Here is a 19,088-nt window from a genome sequence, read left to right on the forward strand (position 1 = left end):
TATGGGCCCCACTTATTCACAATAGTATCTAGGGACTTTCTAGCTAGCGTTGCCATTAGATTCTTTAGTTTGTTAAGAGTTTGGTTGTTTCATTGAGTAGTAATGAAGTTTTTAGTCAACTTTATAATGCAACTTCTCTTATAAATAATAGTGTGGTCTCCATAGATTTACATTTTATTATATATTAAAAAAAATAGTTATGAAATTCTAGCTAACATTTGGATTTTCTACCCACTACTCTTTTTCAAAAAGATGAAAGCCACCCCTTGACCGCCAGCCACCATGGCCTCGACTGGCACTTCTATAAAGACCACACTAATTAACGTGTGAAAGAATCAACTAAGACCACAAATCTGTAGGCCAAGTAGAGATAAGAGATGGGGTTGCTTCTCCATCTCTGCTTCTTCTTCCTTCTTCTCGGAAGAGCGTTTGCTTTGGATGCTTCCATATGCTCCTCCAAATTTAGTGGTACTCTATTTTATCTCAATTAATTTCTTATTAATTTGCTCTTGATATTCTAAAGAAGGATTGATCGAATTTAGTTCCAACTCTTGATCATATTAGGCTTATGATGGATAGAGGATTCATGGAAATTATTTTGTAGAAAATACCTTTTTTTTCACAATATCATTATTATTGTTTTATTTATCTTGACCAACGCCAATTTAATGGAGCACATAAAAAAAAATTTTAAAAAATGTATTTGGATGTTTTGATGGTTGGAAATGACTTACTTGCCCTTCTTCTCCAATCCAACAGCGGCTCGGCATGTTCATCTCAACAACAGCTCCGGCATCCACTTCGCGCTCCACCACCCGCGGAGCCCCTGCTCTCCGGCCCCCTTCGCCGTCCCTCTTCCCTTCTCCACAGTCCTCTCCCACGACGCCGCCCGCGTCCAAGCCCTCACCTCCCGCCTCTCCAAGACCACCGCCACTATCTCCCGCGCCTCCTCCTCCCCTTTGCTCCGCCCCGACGCCGTCTCCGTCCCCCTCTCAAAGGGTACTTCCCTCGGCGTCGGCAACTACGTCACCCGCATAGGTCTCGGCACTCCGTCCAAGTCCTACGCCGTCGTGGTCGACACCGGCTCCTCCTTCTCCTGGGTCCAGTGCTCCCCCTGCCGCGTCTACTGCCACTCCCAGGTAGGCTCTGTTTTCGATCCCTCTGCTTCCTCCACCTACCGCTCCCTCCCTTGCTCGGCTTCAGAGTGCGGTGGCCTCGAGTCCAGCACCCTCAATCCTCCCGCTTGCTCTGTCTCCAACGTATGCATCTACGAGGCTAGCTACGGCGACAGCTCCTTCTCCATCGGCTACCTCAGCGAGGATGTTCTCTCCCTGGCACGCGATCTACGCCTACCTGGGTTCGTCTATGGCTGCGGACAAGACAACGAGGGCCTTTTCGGCCGTTCCGCCGGCCTCATCGGCCTTGCCCGTAACCGCCTCTCCCTCCTATCCCAGCTCGCGCCCGTCACCGGAAACGCCTTCTCCTACTGCCTCCCCTCCACCTCTTCGTCCGGCTACCTCTCAATCGGCTCCTACAACCCCGGCCGTTTTTCCTACACCCCCTTGGTCTCGAGCTCCCTCGACGAGTCCCTCTACTTCCTCCGGCTAACCAGCATCACCGTCGATGGCCGAGTCATTTCGGTGCCTAGTAGCATGCAGACGATCATCGACTCCGGGACCGTCATCACGCGGCTTCCCAGCGACGTGTACGACGCGCTGAGTCGAGCAGTAGCGGCGGCGCTCAAGCGGTACCGGCGGGCGCCGGCGTACTCGATCCTGGACACGTGCTTCGTCGGAAGCCTGAGCAAGCTGGCGGTTCCGCCGGTGGAGTTGATCTTTCAGGGAGGCGCGGCGCTGAGGCTGCCGGCGAAGAACGTGATGATCGACGTCGATGAGTCGACGACGTGCCTGGCGTTCGCGCCCTCCGGCGACGTGGCTATAATCGGCAACACGCAGCAGCAGACCTTTAGTGTGGCGTACGACGTCGGGCGATCGAGGATCGGGTTCGCCGCCGGCGGATGTGGTTGAGGAGGAGGTAGTGGCTCTGGGACAGACATAGTAAAGTAAAGCTAATTACGGAGGTGTGTTTTGGATTACTACTTGTTGATTAAGTTTTGGGTTAGAATGGAGAGGCAAATGACCCTCAAATGTTCATTAATTACTATTTAAGTACTGCATTATTGTGTATGCTGCTAAGTGTAACTATGTCCTGGTTGGTGTTAAGCAAATGAAAAGTCTAATTTACAGTTAAAATAAGAGTTTAATCACACATTTTTATATGAGATAGAAAGCCTTTGCATCTGATATGATCTACATACCTACAATACATTTCACAGAAGGTTACTAATACGACGTAATATAAAAGGAGACTCATACCTATTCATCCAGCGGAGTCCATTCTAGTTCTAATTCTATTTCTCCAGACTCCACATTCTGCAACTTCAGAAAGACCTCTTGCTTTACTTTTCCATCTATAATGTTGATAGTGCTGTCATCGATAAGTGCGTTGTCATTTGTCTGTAACCATTTCCCGATCTGCATGTTACCGAGAAGCTCAGGATCCCCGAAAGCCATAGCAGCTGTGATCAAGGGTTGAAGATCAATCTCAGCTTCACCCATTATATCGTCGGCAGAAAAAACATCTTGGTCATATACTTGCTGTTTAGATGAAACAGAGAAAAAACAGGGTGTAAACGTGAATCAGTTACTCTTTTGTGTTTCCATCGACAAAAAGCATGTTCATGAATTCTCCTAATATAAACAACTCAAACTAACCAGTTTCAAAGTGACATAATTTTCAGGAACTGAAAACTTAAGCTCTTCATTCCACACTGGATTCAAGTTGCTCTGTTTTACTGTTGTCTGAGCTTTCTGAAACACTCACACGACCAATTAACATCAGGACAGGCACAGGGAAGAAATAATTACTGAGGTGGACATGAAACCAAAAAGCAAAAAAAAAAGATCTGATGATGAAGGCTCATTAACTAAAATTGAACAACTTGCCTGTTCCCCAAGAGTCAATATAACATATGGATCACTGCTAAACATATCCCTGATAGCTAAATTTGAACCTCTCACAACCTTGACCTTTAAATCTCCAATGAATTGTCTGCTCTCTACCTGTTATCAACATAAGAACCTTACCATCAAGGATAATGATTCAATCATTAATGCTTTGTAGTCATATTCGATAACAAAGCTTACAAATAATAGTTTTGAACATGCTGATTTTGGAATGTGTAAAAAAATCAGAATGTTGACTAGTTCTTGATCACTTCTAAAGGGCAGATGAAGCATGCAAAACTTACCGACTTAGTTGAACTGTTGGAGTCAATCCTGTAATTTAAGCTATTTTTGGATTCAACAGAACTGAAAGACATCTTCGAAGACACAATACGCAAACTTGGTTTTAAGAATTCTTGTGTCTCATACTTGGATCTGCAGAGAGAGAGAGAGAGAGATGAATAAAAATATATACAATATTTGCGCTTGTAGACTGTGTCCTGCACCTGATGAATTTGCTCCGATCATCATAACTTGAGTTAGATCTAGGCTTTCGATAATCCTTGGGAAGAAAAGCCTCATAAATTGAATTAGCATAAGAGTTCCCACCAACCTCAAACATGGAATCAATATCACCTTCAGACCACTCGTCTAAAGTCACTGATAAAACCTGAATGTTACAATAGCAAGACAAAAATATGTAAGTAACTCTTCATCCTCTAATAATACCTGTAAAATTTAAGTTATATGCTTTCAAGTGTTGATCAAGACCAAGTGCCAATAGTCAACCAAAATATATATTAGATGCTTGTTATATGTTTGAGACCTGTTTCTCTAGACTTTAATTTGATTTATTTTCTAATTGCTATTGGCTTATAATAAATGGTTAACAAGTTAAGTGGAAAGACATTATAGAGTTGATCTCGACATGCTTTAGAGCATGGTAAGTATTGGCATGGCTGAAAATTGAAACTCCAGCATAAAATGCTACTTTAAACCTTGATCAAAACAAAACTCTATTTAGGATGGTGCATAGTTTTCTATATAAGTAGTCTTAGAGTACACACAGACATGTTTTGTTGCTACATTAGTAATTTCTGGTTAATGTAAGAAAAATCGTAGATACACCAAATGCAAAGGCTCAGCACATTAGCTAGTGAAAAATTAGAGTCCAGTCTTCCAACTAGAGGTGGGTGGAGGACATAAATTGGCAATAACTCAAGAAACTTGACCTGATCAATTGGAACAATGTCTAACCAGCATCAAACAGGTCGGGTCGGCTAATACCTACGAACAAATGCAAACAAAAAAAAAATCACAAATTGAAGATACCTTTGAAATGTCCTCCCCAAGACTCCTATGAACATCACTGCATTTCAAACAGACAAAGACGCCAATATTAGCAGACCTGCAGTGACAAGCAAATCATCAAGATTCTCAGATTTTTCTTTTAGGTGTTCGTAACTCTAAGTCTCCATCTTAGTATTCTCATTTTTACTAAATTAACATCTTGTACATATTCCTTTCCAAATCCATAAAATATGGATGGCCATACCATAGTGTTACAAAATCTTCCTTTTAGGATAAGGAGACAAGAAGTTGGTATATACAACAATCAGAAAGTACAAATTAGTGCATCTTTCTAAAAATGTATTTCCTCAAGAAAACTACATATTCTACACCATTTTGTGCCGTATAGCATTTGGCATGCCATAAGATCTCATTAACATCCGTCAAAAGAGTAGGCACCTCTCTTGTAAATGATCTTGAACTTCTATCACATGATTCTTTATCTCATTTAAGTGCAGCCGTCTAGTTAATAAGAAAACTAATGAAAAAAATTATCAAGAAAGTGTCAACGAGTGAGTTCCATGGGCAAGTTAATATATGGACAAAAAAACTAGTGGGTTAGCTCCAATTGAAGAAAAAGCAATAGTTAGGTAATTATATTTCATACTGAATAATGTCAGTGAAGCCTGGAGTTTACTGGCATAACAAATAATGTTACTTACGCCCATTTTGGATCTGGAGCACCGCAATCAGCACAGATTCGATTGTCACTTTTGAGCATAAGCTCCTTCACTTTCCTCTTTTGAACTGTTGTAACAAAGTATTAGAAGGGAATTTAGCTTCTGGTTCTTGTATAAACCACATACAACATAGACTTTTCATGATCAGGACCGCAGTCCATTGGAAAAGCATATCATGAGCTACTAGTCAACATGTACACAAAATATTTTTTAATGTACTTTTGGCATTTAAATATATGATTGTTCTGAGACTATATATGATGAACTTTTGGCATTATAAAATTATGTTTGTCCTGGAACTATATCCATGTATTTTTGGCATTGTATAACTATGCTTTCCCTATATAGCCATGTAACAAGTGTACCTGCATACTTGACAAGAAATTTTAAGTTTGGAATTTTGTACTGCCAACTTCATCAAATCAGGGTGATTACTATATTCAGTGTTGCAGTCAACATAAAATAGGAAGCATCAAAAACAAAAATATTTTTAAAATAAATTCCATAAGTCCACAAGGTTTTGAAAAATCTCCAAACACTGGAAATCAAACTTACACCGAAATGAAAACATGTATAGAAAATTAGCATTCGAACCAATTTGTCCAGTTTTTATAATTGCACATTCAAATATATGTCATCATGAAGATAGATTTAAATTAGTCAAAAGGTCCTTGGATGCCACATGTTTGCATAACAATTTGCTGAACATTAGTAAATTCAAAAATCAGATTATGCTCCATGCTGCAGAAATTCTCCTCGTAAAACCACATGAATGGATGGCCTTTGAAAATAGAGATCTTTTACGATTGAGATGCAAACCTATGGTCTTTTCTTTTATAAAAGGAATGTCAACATGATGATTTCAATATATGATCAATATCATCTATGCATTTACCTGAGGCAGATCTTTCAGTCCTGTAATAGACGTTACTCATTTTTCCACCATACAAGGGTGAAGATTTCACCACATCCAGTTGAAATGGTTCCACCTGATTAAAACCTCCTGGCATTCAGTCCCGTTCAGTAACATGAAATAATAGATATCAATATCATACATGATTAATGAAGAACAAAGCTTCTACAAACAAATTAAATAAAAGTTCCCCCAAAACATTTCAAAAGTTTCCTGAATGTGAACCTTCCTTACTATCGTAGCAAACAACAAAAATAATAACATGGTAATTAAGAATAAATCAGTATAAACCCACACCAAACCTAGCATAAACAAGGACCGTGAAATAATTAGTTCCACAGACTAGAGGTATGCAATACTAATATCAATGGAATATTAAAAAGTTTTATTTGCTAATATAAAAAGTAGAAAGCCTCAACGTACATACATGAGATGGTGATCAATAATCACTCTAATCCATTGAGACGACAACGAGAAGAAGAAATACCCTAAGTCTCCAACCACTAATCCCTCGAAATCGGTGCAAACAAAAACAAACTATGAAAATGACGAGATAGCATTAAGAAAAGAATATTCCCCGTTCATAAGAACAATCAAGATCAAAACTTGGAAATCTCCACAATTTCGACTATAATGAATTCGCAAGAAACGGCAGGAAAAAGCATATCCAGAAGATAAATAATTGGGAGCCAGATAAGACCGTCGAGACGCGAACGTTGGGGTATTCAAATCGAAATTCCACAGAATGAATGCAATATCCTAGGAACTAAGACCAGATACGCTTGAATCTACCTCGCCACCACCGGATTCGAGCGGCGAATGAGGCGAAATCAAATCACAAATGAATCGACAACTTCGAGACGCGCGATGATTCGGAAGGCGTCGTTACGGCATTTGCATTTTATAGTCTCGATGAGTTGTTTCCGGAAGCGATGGGCTGTGCCGGTCCCTTTTCTACATCGAACGGCTGTACAATTTTCCATATAGTCTGGATTTTTTTTTTTAAAGTTAATTGCAATTTAATGTATCAAAATTAATAGTTTCTTCTAAAATGTTGCCTGCGATTTAATAATTATCAAAGTTGTATTAATATCCTTATCGAACAAAAGGCAAAATTATCAATTTTTTATTCATGATCACTCTCTTGATTTGCTATCTATATTGAGTTATTATAAGACAAAAATTAATTATGCCTAGAATAATTCAACTCTTTTTCTTTTAGTAAAACTATAAATTTTTTTTAAAAAAAAATGAAATTACACAGAGTAGCTTCTCATCCACCAAATGTTCTAGGGTTTAGAAATCAAACCCTATTTTGTAGTTTTCAAAAAAAAAATCATTGAAAATAATATTATAAAAAGAAAAATCCGAAACAGCGGGTTCCTTCAGCTATTATATTGGAATTTAAGTGGAGGCTGCGTTGGCAAACACTAAACAGACCCTATAGAAAAATAAAGGTTCAAATCAAGATGTGTACATTGCAATTCATACTTTTTCGGCACTCAAAAAAAGTTAACTATATGCTCCACACAAATTGAAAATGGGATGAATATTCCCAACAGTACGCTGCAATAAGAGAATTTTCATATTGATTACTATCAAAATCCTTATTTCTAATCCTAAAATTTTTATATTTTTTATTTTATTTTTTGATTTTTTTTGTTCTTGAGAGGCCTTGGTGCTTTCGTGGGCCATTTGACCTTTCTAAGTATGGTCGGGAAGCCAAACCTCGCTAGTCCGTGGGCCAAGAAACTACTACAGGGTAATTGGGTTGACTTCTTAATTGTGTCGGTCCATTTGATAAATAAAAAATAAAATAATTCATCATTTTTACAAATTAAATAGAATTTTTTTCTTTCAACCTTTTTTTTTAATCTCCCAAGTAAATATTTTAATAATTTTAAAATTTATTATACGTTTCGTAATAAATATATTTATTATATATGGATTATGTATATAGGGATCCGTCGACGTCATCATATACTTCCTCGATGGCCAATGAGCACTTACCACCTGGCCACACTTATCGCTTTGTTCCGCGAAAACTTCTCCGGTAGAGCAGACACGTGTACCTATCGAGCACAGTCTAGTGCGATTTATGGATAACCCAACCAGCCTGGACGTCCAATCGAGCGGAGCCCACCGTTTTTGTCTGGTCACGTGCTGCATTGATACCCGGCGACACCTGCTTCCATCCGCCGAACGAAATTACCATCTTGACACCGTCGGAGGACCTTGCCGCTGACGCCGTCATTCCTAGCTGCCCCTGCCATTTCCAAATTTGGCAACCTGGGCCCTATGACTAGCGCGAAATTGCCTCGTGACTCATCCGACGGCTGAGATGTTCGAACACGTGGCCGTACAAACGTTCGTGTTTTCTCGGTGCAGTCCCAGGATGATCTTGGCCGTCCTCGTGCAGTTTCACGATCTGAAGGAATGCGCTGGCGAGCTAACGCAATCCTCCGGACTCGTGGGTGAGCGGGCCCGGTTGTCCCTTCGAACCTGAATCAGGAGAATTACGCAGTTTAGATAAAAGGAGATGGGCATTATCGTCATTAGAAGTTTTGCTCGCTTTCGTGACTCGCTTGTCTTCGTCGCTTTGATTCCGTCTCGCGAATAAGTGGCGGAAAAGGGTTGGGTTTAGCCCCAAAAACATGGTTATATTACAACAGTGCCACTAGAAAGCGCAAAGGCGTTGCACTTTTTGCGGGTCCCACAGGCTGTCCTGTGTTTTAATCCTATTCCGTCTCTCTGCCTCTCGTCATCTCTATCTCAATTTACTCTGGGAGGGCAATCGAATCTCCGAGCTTCTCAGATCGACTACTTAATGCTAGGGTTTCTGTTCTAATTGCCAGGGACGGAGGAGGCGAGGAAGCTCGCGAAGAGGATTCGGCATAGGTAACGGCTCGATCATAGTGATGTTTGTCCTTTTTTTTCTGTATGATTTGCGTATCTGCCGCTCTAAATGAGCGATCAGTTGGAGTTTTCTTCTGAAGTGAGGATATTTGGAGGTTTGACGTTTAAGTAGGAAAGATTTGTTTCTAGTGCTCTCTTGTGTGTTTTTGCTGCTGATTCGCAAGTGAAAGGGAAGAACTAATGGGGGAAAATATGGTTGGTTTAGTTGTAAAGAGGCCTCTGGCTCTTAGCTTGCTGTTTCGTGTTCTAAATTAGACTTTTTTGCCTACTCCTTCTTAACTGCCGGATTTTTCTTTGAATTTGATGGAAACTTAAATTGAATAAGACTATGTCAAAAAAAAGAAGAAGAAGAGAGGTCTCTATGTCTGTCATTTCCCAGTTTGCATCGATTTGTTTGTAACGTTATTCAAACTTCTTTACCTGACAAAATTATTGGCTGGAGTGGTCAGTGAAAATTTATTATTTTGAAAATCAAGAAAGTCCATTATTAGAGATGACGATTGCTAATGGTTTGTGGTTAGGTTGAAAATTCGACTTGACTTTTTTTTCTCCCTTATATATGTTCTTTTTAGCTTAGCGAGTTGAAGGGAAAAAAAATCAGCTAGAGACATTCAAAAATCTGAATTTTCCATCACAAATTCATAATTCTTGATTTGCCAATTAGATAAGAGTAATTGGTAAATATAAAAGGAGTTGCTCTTTTGCAGACTGTATGTTGGAGAGATTCAGTGGATCAAAGCCGTTATGGTTCTTAAACTTTCTAGGAGTGCAGTTTCATTTGATTAACTGCTGAGCAAAGGCCTTAGTTTCCTCTTTCTTCCAGCATTTTTTCTGACTGGGAGATTAATTAGTTTGATGCTTATAAAGTTTTAGGGCGAAGTATTAATCTGTGCTATTTATTCTGAAATCTTGTCGAGAGCCATTGTACTTACCAGCTAAGCTATTCTCTTCCAGTGAAGCAAGCATGGTCCGACATTGTGATTTCTGCACAGAACAAAGATCTGTTGTCTACTGTAGGTCTGATGCAGCTTCCTTATGCTTATCTTGTGACCGGAACATCCATTCTGCAAATTCTCTTTCTCGGCGGCATTCACGTACACTGTTATGTGATCGGTGCATGACACAACCTGCTGCAGTTAGGTGTGTCGAAGAAAATGCCTCCCTTTGCCAAAATTGTGATTGGAATGGCCATGTTGGTTCAACATTGACTTCAGAACACCAGAGGCAGACAATCAACTGCTACTCAGGCTGTCCATCAGCAGCAGAATTTTCAAGAATATGGTCTTTCTTTGAGTACCCTCAAATCAAAGAGATTCCTTGTGAACAAGGATTGGAGACTATCAATGAGAACAGTGCCAACAATTGGTGGGGACCTCCAGAGAACTGTAGTACTGCCAATAGTGGCAGCAGTAGAACAAAGAATGTGCTGAGTGCAAATGATGAGAGCAATCACTTGGCTGAATCATTTTCAGCAGCTGCAGTCAATGCCATGTCTTGTAGTGCTGAGGAACAAGCTGCTTCGGTGGATTCTACAACACCCAAGGTGTGTTAATATTTGAAAGTGTGACTTAAGCTCCTTCAGATTTCATATTGTTGTGCTTTTCAGCTGCCTATCTATGGCACTTAGTTTTATGGAAATCAGAAGAATCCAAAAAACAATATGTAATCTGAAGATGATAAATGTGATAAATAGGCAACTATGAAGTACAACAATATGTAATCTGAAGGTGCTTAATGCACACTTTCCCTAGTGAGAACCATTTTACCTTTGCAATTATGTGGGAAACCAGTGCAATTCTCCAGGATAATTTCTGAGAATGGTTGGCCTCATGATTTTGTCTCAGCTTACACTAATGGATTTCATACTTTCATGTTACAGCCGTGTTGTCCTGGAGCTGTTGATATTGAATTCTGCAAAGATTTCTATGATGGTTTCGCCATGGATGATGTGGACAATAAATTTGAGAATTATGAGGAACTCTTTGGTGCATCTCATAACCAAACTGGGGATCTTTTTGATGATGCTGGAATAGATAGTTACTTTGACATGAAGGACAATTCTGCTACCAATTCCATTTGCAATGATGACTTGTTAGAAGAGGTAAATGTTGTGGCATTTCATATTTCCACTCAAATCAAGTGGCATTCATAAGAAATTGCTTCTATCCTTAGATACCAACTGAACTTGAGTTATCTACTCAATTTCTTTCTTTCGTGCAAACCTATATTATAGAATTGCATGAAACCTTTAGTGAGAAACACTATTGGAAATCTGTTTGCCTAGTAGAAAACCAGAGTTTTAATCTGCTTCAAAAAGAAACTTTTGTGGTTATTTCAAGAAGAATGAATGTTCTTCATAATTATTTCCAGATTTATCAAGTTTAATTAAATAAATTGATGCTATTTTAGAAAGAAAAATGTAAATATAACTGATAATGAGTATCATAATATTTTTGTCAAACTTCTTGCTAGGAAGGCTGGGTTTACTTAGATGGAAAGATAGGAGGGGTAAGGAGTGGGAGAGGGAAAGTAATACAAATTGCACATGATTGATTAATCCCATGTGCAAAGTTGTGAGTGTTTCCCTTTCCCCCTCTTCCTATCTATGCACCCAAACCCAGCATAACCATGAACCCTTGTCGGATAATCTGAACTCTTTAGGTCAACCTTTTCAATAATGTAAACTGACAGATGTAAGCAATGATTTGATCTATGATGGCAGCATGACTATTAAATTTAGCAGCTGTTTCAATTCCTTTCTTAATCTACTCAAACAATGAAGCAATAGTGATATCTGAATCTGATCATCGTATTTGGATGTTGTTGCTGGAAAGGTTCAGCAAATGGCAGCAACATGCAGCAAAGCGGTATCTGCTGATTCTATGATGTCCAATCCTGGAGGAATTGCAGATTCTAGCGAGCGTTTACCAGTTTACCAAGTTCAATCAGCTGTATCATTTTCCTTTTCTGGTGTAACTGGTGAAAGCAATCCTGGAGATTATCTAGATTGTGGAATGTCAGAAATGCCTTTAATGGGTGGACCACCTTGGTTCTATGCTGGTCCAGGGAGCTCCTCAATACCTACTTCTGGCAGGGAAACTGCTCTTATACGCTACAAGGAAAAGAAGAAACAACGGAAGTAAGTTTTGACCTCAACTCCTTAAAACTTGCCTATTTAGGATTTATATTGACCTAGTATACTAATTTTTTACTGTTTCTCTCTCTCTTTCTCTGTGTGTGTGTGTGTGTATATATACTGAGCAACCAACTAAAGGATTAGGACATTTACTTGGTGGCCAATTTACCTTCCTGTAAAGTGTTTGGATGAGATCCTATGGGGGTTTCACTAATAAGTTTACCATTGACAATGTGACAACAAATTTAAGAACTTACTAATAACAAGGGTGTAAAGTTTGTGTGTGATCCTAACTTCTCCGTTTATAGTCTTATACTTGGTAATGGAATTCCTCTTACTGTTCCATTTATGTTCTTCTGGGTCTACATTTGGCTGTTATAAATAAAATACATTCTATTTCTCCAGGGATCCACGTTTTGTGATGAGTGCAATGTGACCAGCAACTTGCTTTTCTGCCGCTTAAAAGTTGAACCATTACACATGAATTTCCATTTCCCACAATCTTGACGATGGGCGTCTCCATGGAACTAAAACGTTGATTAGCTTTGCTTTGTTGCCAAGTTTAATCATTTAAACTAGTTATAAAACCTGCATAAGTTTGTGGTGTTCTTGTCCATGCACGTTGAAGCTTAAGGTCTCCATACACTGTTAACATACAAAGAATATCTTAGATAAACTATTTGATATGTATATTATGTCAGACAACTCTTCAAACTCCAGCTGACCTATACAATATTAATATGAAGAGGTAAAGCATACGTGAACTAAATCCACTAAATGAAGTACCGTCAATTAAAAAAAAAAAAGGCAGTCCGGTGCACAAAGCTCCCGCTATGTGGGGTCCCGAGGAAGGATCCATTATACGCAGCCTTACCCTATTTTTTTACAAGAGACTGTTTTCAGGATTCGAACCCGTGACCTTTTGGTCACAAAGCAATAACTTTACCGTTGCACCAAAACTCCCTTTCATAGTTACAATTTTCATTTATTTTCCATTCTCTTATTTCTTCCACTTATATCAAGTCTATACATCTAACTAATATAGTCAGGCACTTCATCAACCCTTTCCATGTATATGCGGCATACTGCAGTTAGAGATTGGCACTTTGAGTGGACACTGTACTCCATTGATCACGTTTAAATTTATTCTGAAATAGTCATGCCAAATATTTATATCCACATTCATGTCAGAGTCTTAACCAAGCTTGAATAACACGGAGTTGCACCAAAATGCTAGTAACATATTTTACGATTTTCATGCACAATTCTGTTATTGTCTATGTTATGTGCCAAGAACTTTTGAATTTAGGTTGAATTGGTCACGCTAGTTTCTTATTTTCCATCTTCCGTGATCAACAGGTTTGAGAAAACTATCAGATATGCTTCACGTAAGGCCAGGGCAGATATTAGAAGACGGGTGAAGGGACGTTTTGTCAAGGCAGGTGAAGCTTACGATTATGATCCACTCTCCCATACAAGAAGCTACTGAATACAACAATATTTCTCTTATTATGAGTCAATGTTTATTTTTGTATTTTTTGAGAGACCAATAAAAACCTGACATGGTTGGATTGTTCATTATGAAGAATGGAAAAGAAGAGGAGATACAATATGATTAAACTGTGGAGAGTGATTGAAAAAAATCTCCAGCTTACAGAGTTTTTCCTCGAGAATTTGGTGGATCAAGTCCTCCAAACTTTTTCCCTGCATGCTGGCTGGACCAGGTATGTGCTACAATTTTGAAGAACAAACAGCTGTTGATCAATCCATTTAGTCATAGGAGTTCATTGTCATTCATCCAACATCAGTGTTCAATGACCTGCACTCTGAATCTTGCTTTGAGGTTTGGCACATATCTCAAATGTCTATATACTAATAAGGCTATTACTCCTTTCTTGGTCATGTAAGATGTGTAGAGTAATAATGAAGAGAACACTTTGTATCTTTTGGATCTGTGGAACTGCATGTATAATGGGAGGGTAACTACTCCCTTGTAAATACACTTTTCCAAAACCATGGACTGATGCAATTAAGGTTGGATTTATAGCTTCCATACTCTGATAAAATGCCTCTTTTCGTTGTTCCTGCAATTTTTTGCGATTATGTATTGGATGATCTGCCCTTTTTATAAACTCCCGTCATTCGTCTCTGGATGCTCCAAACTTTCTTTTTTGTAGTACAGTTATAACTCTATTTACAAGGAAGATTCCATCTTAAACAATCATTCTACTTGAAACAAATTCAAAAGTACAACATCCACGCACAGTACATGAGTCGCATCTTTAGATTCTTCTCCAAGCTTTTTGACCATCCACAAGTTTTCAGGCCTTCTTTGATCCTCACTCCTTCATGATATCATCATTCAAGCTTAGTCTATGATCAGCAAAATCAACTTGCACACCTAGACACATTAGTTCATATTTAACTTAAATTATTTATCACCATGAGGTCTAAGGTTTGAATTTTGACAAAATCGAGGTAAATGTTTCCTTTATGTACTAGTCACTATTCCAAAGGTTAGTAGTTGCCCATGATTTACTTTCTCCGTGTTGGTCCTGGGACGGATTGACAGGGTGCTGGGACGAGCATATTCGTCTTTATTGTGATCTTTTAAACACCATGGTCAAACTGATGACAAAGTAGAAACCGTATTCGTCTTTCACTGTTTTTTCATTTTAAAGACTACCTTAGGTTTTTCGTTATATTTTTTTATTAGTATGTTATGGAACTGTTGCACAAGAATAATAAGTTTACAAAGGAAACAATATTTTTTCCATAAAGATTAAGCAACATGTATGCCGGTTTCGTACATAAATGTAAGTCATGTCTGAAAATTTTGAAAAGCGCTCAAAGAGTGATTGTCCAAGATTGAAGAGAAGCAAGAAGAAGGAACCGAAAGCACGACATGATGATGATGTATTTTCTACTAGTAATGAGGAGGAATATAGCAATAGCGAAGGGGGAACATTGAACAAAAGCAACAGTGAGATCAACTCTCCTTTAGTTAACAAAATTATTCGATATTATTGATAGCTTGTCCAACTCTTTAAATAAGACTAAAAAAAAAACAAGAAGCTTGAGAAGCAACTAGAGTCATTAGAAGCCCAAATCAACTCAGTCCACCACTTTATTGAGAGACAAAGAAAACTATAGTACGGTGTCCATTTAGATACAAAAGCAAAAGAGCCCCATAACAATCTAGGTGTGCATAACTGTTCTCCCTGGATTTCTAGGGAAAGTCATTTATCTCTTAGATTCGTCGGATACCTACATTATTAAAAAAAATAAAACAAAAGAAAATACTACTCATTTGTATATACTAACTATGTTTAAATCTAAACCTAACAAAAAAACGTCTACTCAATTTGGCAGCAATTGATCCAGTAGATGCTAAGCCAAAGACAGGAGCAACGTATAAAGTATATTCAATTTGCTCCACGTTGATTTATGGTGGCAAAAGATGAATACGCTCGTCACAGCGCCCTCGCCAACCCGTCCCAAGGTCAACACGGATGAGGTAAATCACGGGTGGCTACAAACCTTTGGAACAGTGATTAGCACATAAGGAAGACATTTACCTCGACTTTGTCGAGATTCGAACCTCAGACCTCATCGTGGCAACGTCTCATGTGCTAGTCACTAGACCGTCCTGAGAGGATACGCCACGTCGATTCATGAGATTACATATTGTTGGCCTTGTAATTTAGATTACAAAATTTTACCACATGTTGTTAGCCATTTGTAATTCAGATTATATTACAACTTTAAAATTATACTAAATAAAATAATAAATTTTGTAATGTAATATAGATTATAGACCGATTACCCCTCACCTTAGTGATCCTGTTTATTTGTTTATAAACTACGCGCTAAAAAAAACAAGATGTAAAAGTTGTGTCATGTGGTTTGGACTTTGGTCGCCCAAGGTATATATGACCAAATAATATTTACTTGACTACGTAATATTTTTTGTTTATAGCTAGGGAAGTTCTACATATCTATTTGTATGTTGTGCACCTGAAGACCTATATTATATGCTCCTTATGACTCTTTATATGGTAGAATTGTTAACTTTTTTTAGTTGTAATTTACTTAAATTTCTTTGATATCTATTATGGGTTGGGGTTTGGGGGTTTGTCCTGCACACAATTGGCAAATGTCACTAGACTGGGCCAACGTTGTTTCTTTAGAGCTCCATGTGAGATCAACTACTCTGTCGGTCTGCCCTGTTATGCACGTCATTATGAATTATGATCTTCCTTTCATGTGAGAATTGAAAGTTAAAAGAAAAAGAGTTTCTTTATCCAGTGATTACCAAACATGAAATTATTTGTGTTGGTAAGGTTTTAATGAACTTCATTGACGTATATTTGTCGTGTCTTGTTGATTTTCAAATCTTCCTTTCAGAGGTTAATTTTTTATTCTCGACTGGTAGGGTGAAGAGAAGGAAGCCTTAGCAGAAGAGAAGAGAGAGGCGAAGGAAACATGGAGTTGTTGTGCTACATTGAGATGCTATGAACTTTGCTGATTCGTTTACGAATATCGACAAGCACAAAAATAAATAAATAAAAATACAAAACGCTGCTAATGGTGGTGCAAGTTTTAATTTGCCTGAAATGATGTATATGTAACGACTGCGTAGCTTAGTTATAGCTCTTATATATATAATGTTCAGCTATGAGCATTTGTTCTAGAGCAACGCGGTCCAATGTTTTTAGAAAACTGGAACGGCCAATGAGAAGATAAACGAGTACGATTAGGTGGTTTTAGTTGATATTGTTGATGTTTTCATAGCGAAGTAGTTTTGAAACTCGATTCCCACAAGATGATGATCATTAATTTACCGACTTTTATTCTACGCATTAATTCATATAGAGGAAATTCAATAGAGAATTTTAAGATGTTCTTCGTTCTCTGAAATCTGGATGCCCTTAGGAGACGGTATTTCATAGTGAAACATGTACAGTCCACATGCTCCCTCACTGAGACGGCAGTTAGTTAATGATTGATTGATTGATTGATTTTAGAGCTTTTACAAATGCAATAGAGTTTTAGGGAGATGCTTAACAACAGTGACATGTGCTTTAGCTCTTGTTCCAATGCATAGCCTTTAAAACGCTCTATTTTGGTCTCTTATATAATGGATTCTTAAAAGAGAATGCACCAATTGATCTTTAGCATCGCTTCTTGGATTCCTTGTGGTTTACTCTATTCCGAAGATGCACAGGAGATTAGCCTGGCCGCCACAAACTTCTCCACCTCCAGCTCTAAAATATTTGACCATCTTATAATACAGTGGAGCAATGGCCAATCCATGGTTGGAAGATGAGTATTATTAAATGATAAGCCAAACATCAAACTTTTCTCTATCTATGTCAAGTTAATCTATTCAAAAGGAAGAGGCAACTCAATTTGTGAAATCATTGTCTCCGAAAGTCTAGATTTTGTCCATTTTGGTCAAAGGATGATACAGAAGCAACTCCTGAAAAGTACCAGTGAAAACCCATCCCAGAGGTACAACAACCAGCACTGTAAATGAGTAAACTTGACACTAACTGTTGATATCGGGAAGCATATTCTGAGCATATCTCACTTCTGCTTCCTTATCTTTCCAACTCTGCGAATTGCCAGGAGTCCACTGTTGTATTGGCGAATGAGCACGCCATTGATGCTCTTTTGCTTGCTCTGGTCCCGCCTTGGATCTTGGAAGATAATTGCAGGTGAAGTTCACATGCCAAACCTTGAATTCCAAAACATAACTCTCACCTCACGGGTTAGCTATGTTCTCCAACCTCTCTCTCTCTCTCCCCATTCCTCTCTTCTTCAAAGGATAAAGATGGTGTTTTTAGGGTTAGATATATCTAGCTATCTATCCTATGCTAATGGCACTGCATTGCTATCGATTAGTTTAATCCTAGATTTACTGTGTAGGGCTGATTTCTAGGGTTGAGTGACTACAAGATATTTTTCAATGTTTCAAATGGCTAAAATGGGGACTTTGGAATGTCAATCAAGCTATGGGGGGATGGGTTGGCTCATATGACCAAGGGAAGCTCTCAGAATGAAAGAGTCATGCAGATCAATCTCAACATATTGGGGATTGCACTTGGGTATTGGCGAACAAGGGTATTGAGACGAGTGAGAGAGGGAGATGATGGAATGATGAAAAAGCTTGCTTTTGCTTTGACCACTCTCCTCTTTCGATGCATAATCACCGCTAATGCACACCCACGTACAAATATCCATAGGGAAGTGGAACTTCCTTGTTGATGTCTCCCTTGAACCTTCCCTTTTTTCGGATCCCTCCCTCCATTTACTTGATACCTGGCGAAAACATTTAGCATCTGCATTGTGAGAGCTAACAAGTTGTCTTTATGAGAACAAGGTATGGTTTTTTGGCCTCTTCCTCTATTAATTTATCTGACTTGTTCTTTCCTAAGCATCATAGTTTCCCACGTTTGCTTTTGTTTGGAATTTGACCGGGTTGACGTTTTGATTTAGGTTTTAGATCCATTTTCACTCTTTGAATTAGTAGTCAAAGACTCTTTCTAATGCATAGTTATCATCTTTTTGTAACAATAATTCTTCCTCGATGTCATCTAGGGGCTCTCTTATCTTCCACCATGAATAAAGGTTGCATTTCTTTGAGGTTGAAATGATCCAACTTGACTTTACTCTGGAAAAATGATCATATGAAGTTGTCGACTCTATGATCCAGGTTGCCTAGTATTTCTTTCCTTAGATAGATCAAAAGTTGCTTGATTCAAGTTAGCTTATGGTCCACAATCCTTGCTGCGGTGGAAAGTTTATACTTTTGATGTGTTTTTATGTAGTTTTTTTCCCCGGTCCTTTAACAATTCCTTAGAGTTTGGTGCCCTGTGGTCCAATGTCCTTAAGTTGCTTTGGGAATTCTCCACATTCTCTACTATATGAAGATCTTTTCTACTGTGTTCCTGTAAAAATAAATGAATCTTAGTGATTGTAACAATTTATGATAGGCACCATCGCCCGAGTTGGAGCTTCTTTTCTCAGAGGTATCGATTACTATCTTTGGATTGGGATTTTAGCAACCAACAACTTAATCTTCT

At 38.6% G+C, this 19,088-nt stretch overlaps 3 protein-coding genes across 7 annotated transcripts; 2 read left to right on the forward strand and 1 right to left on the reverse strand.

The window, feature by feature from the left end:
• Nucleotides 1-314: 314 nt before the first annotated feature.
• LOC121967728 (aspartyl protease family protein At5g10770-like) lies at nucleotides 315-2,252 on the forward strand. The gene is made up of 2 exons (XM_042518131.1): nucleotides 315-468; nucleotides 760-2,252. Exons 1-2 carry the CDS (start codon nucleotides 378-380, stop codon nucleotides 2,025-2,027), a joined length of 1,359 nt encoding a protein of 452 aa, XP_042374065.1. The 5' UTR covers nucleotides 315-377; the 3' UTR covers nucleotides 2,028-2,252.
• LOC121967730 (ADP-ribosylation factor GTPase-activating protein AGD12-like) lies at nucleotides 2,253-6,867 on the reverse strand. 3 transcript variants are annotated; one of them, XM_042518133.1, is made up of 9 exons: nucleotides 6,741-6,867; nucleotides 5,931-6,024; nucleotides 5,018-5,102; nucleotides 4,338-4,413; nucleotides 3,512-3,675; nucleotides 3,311-3,440; nucleotides 3,006-3,122; nucleotides 2,775-2,870; nucleotides 2,253-2,657 (listed from the first exon to the last, which is right to left on the reverse strand). In XM_042518133.1, the coding sequence occupies exons 2-9, from the start codon at nucleotides 5,968-5,970 to the stop codon at nucleotides 2,376-2,378; spliced, it is 990 nt and encodes a 329-aa protein (XP_042374067.1). In that variant the 5' UTR covers nucleotides 5,971-6,024; nucleotides 6,741-6,867; the 3' UTR covers nucleotides 2,253-2,375. The 3 variants fall into 3 exon arrangements, with proteins under 3 accessions (XP_042374067.1, XP_042374068.1, XP_042374066.1); XM_042518134.1 differs by having other exon boundaries at nucleotides 4,338-4,374; nucleotides 5,931-6,038; XM_042518132.1 differs by having other exon boundaries at nucleotides 5,931-6,038.
• A 1,836-nt stretch (nucleotides 6,868-8,703) lies between these two features.
• Nucleotides 8,704-14,047, forward strand: LOC121967731 (zinc finger protein CONSTANS-LIKE 10-like). Of its 3 annotated transcripts, none has more exons than XM_042518137.1 (5): nucleotides 8,704-8,846; nucleotides 9,572-10,407; nucleotides 10,744-10,965; nucleotides 11,699-12,003; nucleotides 13,360-14,047. In XM_042518137.1, the coding sequence occupies exons 2-5, from the start codon at nucleotides 9,829-9,831 to the stop codon at nucleotides 13,487-13,489; spliced, it is 1,236 nt and encodes a 411-aa protein (XP_042374071.1). In that variant the 5' UTR covers nucleotides 8,704-8,846; nucleotides 9,572-9,828; the 3' UTR covers nucleotides 13,490-14,047. The 3 variants fall into 3 exon arrangements, with proteins under 3 accessions (XP_042374071.1, XP_042374069.1, XP_042374072.1); XM_042518135.1 differs by having other exon boundaries at nucleotides 9,819-10,407; XM_042518138.1 differs by having other exon boundaries at nucleotides 9,819-10,407; nucleotides 11,705-12,003.
• Nucleotides 14,048-19,088: the final 5,041 nt, after the last annotated feature.

This window comes from Zingiber officinale, chromosome 3B (genome assembly GCF_018446385.1).
Source record: "Zingiber officinale cultivar Zhangliang chromosome 3B, Zo_v1.1, whole genome shotgun sequence".
NCBI lineage: Eukaryota > Viridiplantae > Streptophyta > Magnoliopsida > Zingiberales > Zingiberaceae > Zingiber > Zingiber officinale.

Excerpts from the sequence above, each read along its gene's own strand:
- LOC121967728 (XM_042518131.1), top strand. The coding sequence starts at position 378 with ATGGGGTTGCTTCTCCATCTCTGCTTCTTCTTCCTTCTTCTCGGAAGA. Across the intron at positions 469-759 it reads ATGCTCCTCCAAATTTAGTG|CGGCTCGGCATGTTCATCTC; the intron begins GTACTCTATTTT and ends CCAATCCAACAG.
- LOC121967730 (XM_042518133.1), bottom strand. The coding sequence starts at position 5,970 with ATGAGTAACGTCTATTACAGGACTGAAAGATCTGCCTCAG. Across the intron at positions 4,414-5,017 it reads GCTCCAGATCCAAAATGGGC|GTCTGCTAATATTGGCGTCT; the intron begins GTAAGTAACATT and ends TTGTCACTGCAG. Across the intron at positions 3,441-3,511 it reads GATCGGAGCAAATTCATCAG|ATCCAAGTATGAGACACAAG; the intron begins GTGCAGGACACA and ends CTCTCTCTGCAG.
- LOC121967731 (XM_042518137.1), top strand. The coding sequence starts at position 9,829 with ATGGTCCGACATTGTGATTTCTGCACAGAACAAAGATCTGTTGTCTAC. Across the intron at positions 10,408-10,743 it reads TGGATTCTACAACACCCAAG|CCGTGTTGTCCTGGAGCTGT; the intron begins GTGTGTTAATAT and ends TTCATGTTACAG. Across the intron at positions 12,004-13,359 it reads GAAAAGAAGAAACAACGGAA|GTTTGAGAAAACTATCAGAT; the intron begins GTAAGTTTTGAC and ends CGTGATCAACAG.